The 11089-nt window shown below is 39.9% G+C and overlaps 1 protein-coding gene across 1 annotated transcript; it reads right to left on the bottom strand.

Annotated features, from left to right (window-relative positions):
• Positions 1 to 444: 444 nt before the first annotated feature.
• LOC113704620 (uncharacterized) lies at positions 445 to 8740 on the bottom strand. The gene is made up of 9 exons (XM_072056312.1): positions 8332 to 8740; positions 7996 to 8142; positions 7793 to 7875; positions 3192 to 3489; positions 2910 to 3026; positions 2349 to 2608; positions 1996 to 2144; positions 897 to 913; positions 445 to 545 (listed from the first exon to the last, which is right to left on the bottom strand). The coding sequence occupies exons 1-9, from the start codon at positions 8738 to 8740 to the stop codon at positions 445 to 447; spliced, it is 1581 nt and encodes a 526-aa protein (XP_071912413.1).
• Between the last annotated feature and the right edge of the window lie 2349 nt (positions 8741 to 11089).

Here is an 11089-nt window from a genome sequence, read left to right as displayed (position 1 = left end):
TGGAGGTGGGGCTAGCTGCGCGCGGCTGTCGCTTGGCGTGCGGTCTCCAGTGGCGGTGCGCAGCAGCGAGCGGCAAGAGCGAGCGGCGACTGGTAGGAGGAAGGAACAAGGAACAAGAAAGAAAGAAAAGAAAGAAAAAGAAAGGAAAGGAAGGAGAAAAAAAGAAAAGAAAAAAAAGAAAATGAGAAAATGAAAACAAAATGATTTTTTTTTGTGTTTTTTTCCCTTTTTTTTTTGCTTTTGTCTTTACGGGAAGGGTTTTTTTAATTATTATTATTTTAAATTATTTTAATTTTAAATTTTATAATAATTATTTTTTTAACCAATAATAATTTTTGTCTTTTTTTTCCTCTTTTTTTTTTTTGAATCCTCACCTTTCCTGCGAACATGACGCGGGCACGTCAAGAAGGCAGGGAACCTCTCTGACCTTGAGCTCTTCATACGTCATGACGCGGGCACGTCATAAGGGCAGGAATCCTTTCTGGCGATTCTGATCATGAGCTCTCTATACGTCATGACGCGGGCGCGTGATGATAGAGGGACACCTACAAATCATCAAAACAAAAATTGAAACTCGAAATCATTCGAATTTAAGGAAAACATATCTAAACTATCGCACGAAATCAAACAAATAATTAAAAGCAACAATTGGATTGACTCCCAATGAGCGCCTTTCTTTAACGTCTTTGGCTAAACATAGCAAAGTGCTACAAAGTGGGACACGGTGGTGCATCTATACTCATCGTCTCCATTTGAAAAACTTTCGTAATAATGTTTGAGACGGTGTCCATTCACCACAAACTTGTTGTCTGTCTTAGAACTCTAGATTTCAACTGCACCATATAGAAACACGTGAGTAACAATAAAAGGTCCAATCCAACGGGAACGTAGCTTACCTGGGAAGAGCTTAAGCCTGGATTGGTACAGGAGGACCTTCAGACCAACTTCAAAGGTTTTTCTAGAGGTTTGTTGGTCATGAAATGCCCGACTTCTCTCCTTATAAATCAGTGCATTTTCGTAGGCTTCGTTCCGAATCTCCTCCAATTCTTGCAAATCCAACTTTCGTTAGGCACCGGTCTCTTCTACATTCATGTTGCATTGTTTTATCGTCCAGAAAGCTTTGTACTCGAACTCCACTGGAAGGTGACACGGCTTCCCAAATATCAATCTGTACGGTGACATCTCTATGGGGGTCTTGTACGCCGTCCGATAGGCTCAGAATGCATCTTCCAACCGTTGACTCCAATCTTTCCTATCGGGGCGCACCATTTTCTCCAAAATGGTTTTAATCTCCTGATTCGATACCTCCGCTTGACCATTGGTCTGAGGGTGGTATGACGTTAGACCTTGTGGAGTACACCATACTTGTGAAACAACGCAGCTATGGTTTTGTTGCAGAAGTGTGTTCCCCTATCACTGACAATAGCTCTTGGCATTCCAAATCGCACAAAAATATTAGACCTGATAAAATCTGCAACTACTTTCGAATCATCAGTCCGGATGGCCTTGGCCTCCACCCATTTAGACACGTAATTGACTACCAACAAAATATACACAAAACCAAATGAGGTAGGAAAAGACCCTATGAAATCGATACCCCATACATAAAAAATTTCAACAAAAATTAACGGGACTTGGGGCATCTAATCTCTACGGGCTATATTACCTACCTTTTGACAGCGATCACACGACTTACAAAACACATAAGCATCTTTAAACAATGAAAGCCAATAAAATCCACTTTCCAATACCTTATGAGCAGTTCTCTTGGGTTCAAAATGACCTCCACAGGCAAAAGTATGACAAAAAGTTAGAATTGGTTGAAATTCAGTTTCACTTACACATCGCCTCATCACCTGATCAGTACATCTCTTCCATAAGTACGGGTCATCCCAGATGAAATACTTGGCGTCACTCTTCAATTTATCCCTCTTCGATTTCGGCCAACCTGCAGGGAAATTACTCGTTACCAAATAATTGACTAAATCTGCATACCAAGGCAATTGAGACTTTAAAGAAAATAGATGCTCTTCAGGGAATGCATCCTTCAATAGCTCGTTCTTCTCCCCAACTGGTATGCGACTTAAATGGTCGGCTACTAGGTTCTCTGAGCCTTTTTTATCCCTTAGCTCCAGGTCAAATTCCTATAGTAACAATATCCACCTGATGAGCCTCGGTTTTGCATCTTTTTTGGTCATTAGATACCTTAATGCTGCATGATCAGAAAATACAATCACTTTATCACCTAGCAAATGTGACCTGAATTTTTCTAAAGCAAAAATAACCGCAAGAAACTCCTTCTCTATAGTGAAGTAATTCAATTAGGCCCCATTCAGGGTTCGGGATACATAGTAGATGACGTGAGCTGCCTTTCCTACTCTTTGTCTCAATACAGCCCCTACAGCATGATCACTGGCATCGCACATAATCTTAAATGGTAAACTCCAGTCACAGGGTTGAATGATCGATGGCGAGGTTAATAGTTCCTTCAACTTATCGAAGGCTCTCTCACATTTGTCATCAAATTCGAAGGTCACATCTTTTTGTAAGAGTTGGACCAACGGGACTCCAATTTTTGAAAAATTCTTGATGAACCTTCGATAAAAACCTGCATGTCCAAGAAAAGAGTGCATCTCACGCACACTCGCGGGGTAAGATAAAGCAGATATAATATCTATTTTCGCCCTGTCAATTTCGATGCCCTTAGAAGATACAATATGACCCAAGACTATCCCGTGCTCAACCATAAAATGATATTTTTCCCAGTTAAACACGAGATTAGTTTCAATACATCTTAATAAAATCAATTTCAGGTTATCTAGACATGTATCAAAACTATCACCATACATACTGAAATCGTCCATGAAAACTTCAATAATTTTTTCCATATATTCAGAAAAAATACTCACCATACACCTCTGGAATGTTGCAGGTGCATTGCACAACCCGAATGGCATCCGTCTGTACGCGACACGTGAAGGTCGTCTTCTCTTGGTCCTCTGATGCAATTGCCATCTGAAAATATCCTGAAAATTCATCCAAAAAGCAATAATAAACTCTACAAGCCAAACGTTCAATCATTTGGTCAATGAAAGGGAGAGGGAAATGGTCATTTTTTGTGATGGCGTTTAGCCTACAGTAGTCAATACACTGCCTCCATCCAGTGGGTTTGCGCACTCGCACGAACTCACCCGTTTGGTTGGCTTCTACCGTCACTCCTGCCTTCTTTGGGACTACCTGGATCGGGCTCACCCAAGGGCAATCTGATATCGCAAAGATGATCCCCATATCTAACAGTTTCAAAATTTCTTTCTTCACCACTTCCATCATGAGGGGATTGAGCCTCCTTTGAGCCTGCCGTACAGGTTTAGCATCCTCTTCGAGTCTAATCCGGTGCATACAGATGGAGGGGCTGATTCCCTTGATGTCTGTGATGGTCCAACCTATCGCCTCTTTATGCTCTCTAAGGACTCGGATCAACTTCTCCTCCTGAGTTTTCGAGAGTGAATCTAAGATAATTACCGGAAGTGTTTCATTGTCGCCCAGATACGCATATTTCAAATGCTTCGGCAGAGATTTCAACTCCAATACGGGTGCTTGCACCACCGATGGTAATACCTTTTGGTGAGGTTCGGGAATGAATATAGGTGAAATTTCGTACCTTTTGTCGCGCCCCACTTTTTGAAAGGTATGAAAGTAGTGTGTAGGATATGTATGTGAACGTGTGTGAAAGTGAAAATAAATGGCCGTGGGATTGTGAAATGCGACGGTTTGGCCAAACAAAGGGTTTTAGATAGAAAAGGAGTCGCCACTTGGTATAGAGTTAGGGTGTACCAAGTCACCCAAAAAGTGATTTTTTTGGAAAAGAAAAGTGAACAAACCCTTTAAAGAATTTTTAGGTCTACGTAACCAAAGAAAAGGGATCGGGGGTCACATTTGATAAGGGAGAAGGCAAAGGCAAAGCCTAAGGCACTCCCTTACCCTAGCCAAAGCTAGTTGCGTGACTTAGCCCCACTTTTCCTAATTCTTCTACCCAAAATATGCGTTGCATGTTGGATGTAACTAATGGATATGAAAAAGATGCAATCCTAAATCTAAAATGTCTCTTATGAGGCTTTTTGGTCCCAACCACATGAATTGTGATGGCCAGTAAGGAAAGCCCTCATAGAGGTCATGAATAATGCAAATGAAGACTCAAGTATGAGTGTAAGTGTGCAAATGTAAGAAAAGTGCATGTGTGCAAATGTAAGAAAAGTGCATGTGTGCCAATTGAGAAAATAAAGGTGTTTGTGTGCAAGTGAATGAAAATATAGTATAATGGTAGTAAATGCATATAAGTGCAACTTGCATGTGAATTGAGAAAAATATAAGTAGTGAGAGAATGTGGATAAAAAAGGTAAGGAAGTGATATGATAAAAATGAGTGTATGAACCTAGAGGAATGCATCAAGTCGGGTACGGGAATGACTCCTAATTTCACGACTTTAATTTTCCCTTTGATTAGAAGGAAGGACTAGCATGTTAAGGCTATTTTGTAGCCACACTCGCTCGTTTCCCTTATCGAAAGGGGACTCTCAAGCAAATGTACTCTATAACTAGCATGAAAATGCAAAAACCTAAAATGAAGGGGAAAGGTTTGGAGGAGCATGCCAAATGTTAGAAAACTAAGAAAAATGCATGGAATGTAGTGAGACATGCAAGAAAATGCACTAGCGAGAGGAGGCCCTATTGGGTCTAGCATTGGACTAGCCCACATCTACGCTCTCTCACAAGCATTGGACTTGTAAGAGCTCGAGAGAACAACCATGACTAGCATTGGACTAGCCACGGTTATGTGCATTTGCATCCATCATACACATATATAAGTAATGTACATAATTAAAGCAAGTAGACATGTGAGTACGTAATTCACTTAACACATAAGCATGCATATCTAGAGGCCAAAACCTAAGAAAGCGATTAAACACATAGCACCTAAGCATGCAAAACACATAAGGCGATTAAGAAAGCGAATAAAACCCTAGCTATTACACTTGAGGGGGGGCCTACTACAATCTAAAAGGGGGAAAAGCTTGGAAAAGAAAATGCCAAAGACTAACTATTACAATTTGGGGCTCGAATACCCTCAAATGTCTTGCTTAATTAAAGAAAGCGAAACCAGCAATTAAACTATAAAATTGAAAAGCGAATTAAAGCATGCATATTCACACAAAACATATAGGAGCACGTAGGAAAAATAAAATCAAGGAGATAGAGATTACCCCTTTTTTGCAATGGTAGTCGAGTGAAGCGAAATTACTTTAAACCTCCAAAAACAAAGAAATGTCAAGGCATCTCAAATAATGACATAAGTACGAAATGGAATCATAAAAAAACATTTAAATGACTAAAACTGTCCATATTCACTAGATAAGGGCCCAATTGGAAGGAAAAAGAAAGTTTGAGGGATCAATCTTGATTAGTCGTTCCAATTATTCAAGCCATAGTGAGATAAAGGAATACTTAGGGAGTCAAAGTGCAATTTTTAGAAAACCATTTCATGCATGCAACGGAACTTTCTTTGTTTCTGCTGATTTCTTCTTTTTGCAATTTCGCAGCTCATTGACAATCAAAGAAACTCAACCAAGGCTTCAACATCCCAGCTTTAAAGTAAGCAATACAACCCATAACTTCGACATCCCAACTGACACGAAAACTTAGAGAGAAATCATGCAAATTCAATGCAAACAACTTTCGCAACTCCAAAACCATTCTTATGCAATTTCTCTATCCATTTTAGATGCACTCACGCGAACAGACCAAGAAGAACTGACTGAGTTGCTAACTAAAACAGAAAGTACTGGAGCTTAGCCGAAAAGGAAAAAGAAAAAAAAAACAGATAGAACAAGACTATCGAACGCAGCATGCATCCTAACAAAGACTTTCGGCAGGCTGATATCCATTTTCCAGCAACCATTTCTGCTGCAACTTTCCAGGTTCAGTTCTTTACCATGGCTATGTCTAGTTCCATGTAAATTTCCATCCCAACACAACTAACATTCTACCAAACATCAAACTTCGATCAAGCAAAGAAACACAGCATTCAACACTCCAACTTGCAAATTTCAATTCCAGAAATTCCATTCCTTCTCGGCAACTTTATTGTCAAAACAGCCATGAAAGAATAGAATACCAGACAAAATGTGCATGATCAAATAACACCCAAACAAATCTAATTTTCCGAAAACCCACCTCTAAAATTTCAGTTCAAACTTCCAGAAAGCAAAACCCAGAGCATCAAAACAAGATAAGCACATCGTATCAAAAACATGTCAAACCTGCTGCAACTTTCTACTGTGGGCTTGCGGTTCATCTCATGCATATATTTTCGTACAAAAACTCTGATAAAACCTTCTTTTCATTAGCCCCAAACCCATATAACCCTCAAGTCATCAGTTTTAACATAACCCAAACACAACGGCTTATCTTTAGCAGATACACTCGAGGAGAATCCGGACAAATGATAACAACAAAGAACAAATTAAAGATCATGCAAGTCTGATGAAAAAAGAAGAAATATACAATCTGCTGGGCTTGCTTGAAGATATGAGGCCAAAGGGATTACCTTTAGCACCTTATGGAGTCCAGTGAACAAAGAAGAATCGAAGAGATTGCGTCTAGACGCCGACTTCAAAGATACAAACTTTTTGGTGAAGAGATTTCCAGAGCACCGTATGAAGGCAGAAACAAAAGTTTCTTCTTGTTCAGCCGCTGCCCCTTTTCTTTTCTTCCCCTTGCTGGTTTTTTCCTTTTTCCGTCACCTCCCCCAGCTCTCTTTCCGTTGCTCTCTCCCTCGGTTTTCTGGTTCCTTCCTCTCACTCGATCTCTCCCTCAGCCTTTTTTCACTCAGCCGTCAACAGGTTCCTCCCAGCTCTCCATTTTTCCTCAGCTTTTACCTCTCTCAAAACCCTAGCCTTTTTCCCACAGCCGACCTTCCCTCTGTTTTCTCTTCCAGCCGTAAAGAACCTACCCCTTCTCTCAGCCCTCAAGACCTTTTTGCTCCTAGCCGTCAACTATCCTCAGACTTCCGCTCTTAGCCCCCCCTTCTTCGCTGCGGCTGTTTTTGCTTTTTTATAGCTACCCAGATTCCTAAACCTAACATCTAATGGTGCCGCTGAATTGAACCTCGATGGTGAATTGTAAACCATCGGATGAGCCTTTGTACTATCCTCCTCTTGAGGACCTGAGGAAAAAAAAAAGAAAACCACCTCAAAAATGAGTTGAAAAGGGAGGTCAAAAATGGCCTCTGTAATTTTTCTGTGTTGTCCGAAACTTGTAAAATGAAGAAATAGCGCGCGTTCCTTAGTTAGTTTTTTTTTCTTTTTTTTTCTTTTCACTTGAAACAAGCCTGATTTGATTTTTGTTGTTTTTCTTTTCCCTTTTTCTTTTTATTTCCAGATGAACCAGTTAATTAATAAACACAATGACGAAAAATAACAAATTAAGTAAAATTGAATGAAATAGACAAATACTAAAAAATAAAACAAAATTGCTAATTTTTGTTCGATTGATGATCTTCTTTTTTTTCAGTGGATTAATTAACAAAAATAATTTTCTTAACAAAAATGAGAATGAGATAAATTAAACAAAGAAATAATAGTAAGATAAATAAATAAACAAACAAAAATCACCTAGAATAAATAAATAAATAAATAAAAAGAAAGGCTAAAAATTTGGTGTCTACACCTTTTTGGGGAGGTCGGCAATGAGTGCAATGCCCCTATCGTGCATTTTAAATCTTTACTCCACTCCACCTCAAGAGTCGTCTCCAACTCGAGGTGCTTGGTCAAAACAACTTCCAATTCATCGCTGCCAACAGTTTCAAACACTTCCTGCACTGCAGGGTCAATAGCACTCACAGAAAAAATAGAGCTAAAGTTAGAGTTTGAGGGATATTTCATAGTATCAAAGATATTAAAATGTACAATTTCTCCATCAAACTCCATGGACAAGGTACCTTTATTAACATCAATTTTTGTTTGTGCTGTGCTCATAAAGGGTATACCCAATAACAAAGGTGAGGGATCGGGTGAGTGATCATCATCCATATCAAGCACATAAAAATCAGTTGAAAATACCAAATCATTAACTTTTACCAACACATCTTCAACCAACCCATCAGGATATGCATTAGTTCAGTCAGCTAATTGAATGATTATCTCAGTTTGTTTTAATGGACCTAGTTTTAGAGAATCATAGATAGATTTAGGCATGACATTAATTGATACTCCCAGATCCAACATGGCCCTTCTAATCATAGTGTTGCGTATTCTACAGGGAATAGTAAACATACTTGGGTCCCCACACTTTGGTGGAAGATTTCTCTGCAGGACCGCTGGCACATTCTCCCCTACAATGACCCTTTCATCTCCCCTCAACCGCCTTTGATTGACACACAAGTCCCTTAAGAACTTGGCATATTTCGGTACTTGTTTGATTGCGTCTAAGAGGGGGATATTAATCTCTACTTTGCGAAACACCTCCAAGATTTCCTTCTCCTTATCCTGTTTCTTCGATTTTTCCAACCTGTTAGGGAAAGGAGGCGGGTTAGTTTTAACTGTGATTATTGGGTTTGGAAGTACCTTTGGATTTGCACTATTGCCGTCCTCCCTCTCAAGTTTATTTTCAATCTTTTCCTCATCCTTGTCCTTAGGGATTACAGGCTCAGGCCCCAGAATTTCCTTCCCGCTCCTTAGGGTCATCGCGCTTATATTATTCGGGTTCAATTCAGGCTGAAACGACAATTTACCTTGCACTTGGAATTCCAAGCGGTTAATTGTTTTGGCCATTTGATTCATCTGATTTCTTATGTCCTACCTCTCGGAGTCCGACTTTTGTTGATTAGCAAGTAGTTGATTCATCATTTCCTCCAAAGATGGACCAGAGCTCGGAGGATGAGGTGGTCAGGGTTGGTACTGCTGCTGGTACCCTGGTTGCTTATTTGACATGAAATTAGTCTGTCTGTTCCCTCCATAATTGAGGTTAGGGTGGTCCCTCCAACCAGGGTTGTAGGTACTTGAATAGGGGTCATAGGGCCTTCTTGGCGCGAGCGCGTGACCTGCCATGTTCACTTGCTCTGCACCCTCCTCTTGCATCATTGGACACATGTCTGTAGAATGACCCATACCAGTGCAAATCCCACACACCTTGGCCTGAGATGCATTTCCTACAGCCAGTTGCCTAGCAAAAGAAGTCAACTCAGTTAGCTGCTGCTGGATAGAGGATGTCTCTACCTCATTCACCTTGCGTATTGGGACATCCTCTCTCGTACCGAATTGCTGTGAATTCTCTGTCACTCTCTCAATTAATTCCCATGCTTCCCGAAGGGTTTTGTTCACCAATGCCCCTCCACTTGCAGCATCAATTATGCTCCTGTCCCTGAAAATGAGCCCCTCATAAAAATACTGTATGAGCAACTGCTCACTTATCTGGTGCTGGGGGCACTTGATGCACAACTTCTTGAACCGCTCCCAATACTCATAGAGTGACTCCCCTGGGTGCTGCTTGATCCCGTAAATTTCTTTCCTTAGACTTGTAGCCCTGAACGCAAGAAAATATTTATTTAAAAATTTTTTCTTAATTGGTCCCACGTGGTGATGTTACCTAGTGGCAGGTAGTACAGCTAATCCTTTGCAGAATCTTTCAAGGAAAAGGGGAATACCCTCATTTTTATTTGCTCTTCTGTAATGCCCGGGAGCTTCATATTGTTGCACACGACATCAAACTCCTGCAGATGCTTATACGATTCTTCACCTAGTAAATCATGAAAAGAGGGTAAAAGATGAATCAGACCAGATTTTAGTTCAAATGAAGAGCTATCATCTAAACTTGGGAAAGTAATGCGCAAAGGCTGTTGGTTTAAGTTGGGAGCAGCCAACTCCCTTAATGTTCGTGCATTAGCCATGGCAATTTCCTCTTGATCAGAGTCACTCGAAGTGTCACCAAACGAATCCGTTGGTTCAACTCCTGGCTCAGGTCTCTGAGATGCAACGCTGGACTGCTCCTCTCTGAGCTGTCTGGTTTCTTTTCTCGTTCTACGCGCGGTCTTCTCTACTTCAGGATCAAAAATCAAATCACCTGTACGAGAAGACCGAGACATACACTATAAAAATACCAGAAATTAGAGCAACAAAAAATGAATTTAAAAAGAAACAAATAATAACGCCAGTCCCCGGCAACGGCGCCAAAAATTGACAGGGTGTCGAAACCTGTACAATAATAAAATTAAACCTAATTACCAATTAAAATGACCAAAACCCAATTCCAAGTACTGGAGCAGGGATTCTAGGTGTGCAATGGGTTACTTGATTCACCCTGTTCCCGAAGAGTTTGTTTGATCCGATATACTCGAATGGGATGGTTTTTTTTCACAAATAATTATGAATTTGTAAACAGGGCAAGTAGGGTCGTATTCTTAGGGACTAGGTATATTTGTCTCTTAAGAAATCCAAAGTAACGCAGTGGGTAATTTTGTAGGAACGACGACAATTAAATAAATTCAAATAAGAAAATAAAAATAAACAACTAACTAGGAATTAAACAACAATTCACTAAGCCTAGAGTAACAATAATTAAAGGTTTAAATCAATTAAAACAAGAAAACAATTAAAAATAAAGTAAAGTAGGCAACTAAAAGTCAAATGGCAATTCACTAAAATCAAGGTAATATTAATTAAAGATCTAGCCAAGAAATAACTTCAGCAATGGTTCACCTAATTGATCATCGATGCAAAGGCAATCCCAATTATTTACCAATAAATAGGTTATAACTACCAAACAAACGATGGCAGTCAACCCCTCCTTACTGTGTCGGTGATTAAGGTACGCCCGTTAGAGAGAAATCATGCAAATTCAATGCAAACAACTTTCGCAACTTCAAAACCATTCTTATGCAATTTCTCTATCCATTTTAGATGCACTCACGCGAACAGACCAAGAAGAACTGACTGAGTTGCTAACTAAAACAGAAAGTACTGGAGCTTAGCCGAAAAGGAAAAAGAAAAAAAAAACAGATAGAACAAGACTATCGAACGCAGCATGCATCCTAACAA

This window comes from Coffea arabica, chromosome 6e (genome assembly GCF_036785885.1).
Source record: "Coffea arabica cultivar ET-39 chromosome 6e, Coffea Arabica ET-39 HiFi, whole genome shotgun sequence".
NCBI lineage: Eukaryota > Viridiplantae > Streptophyta > Magnoliopsida > Gentianales > Rubiaceae > Coffea > Coffea arabica.
Note: the sequence above shows the minus strand (reverse complement) of the source record. Positions and strands in the feature narration are given on the sequence as shown.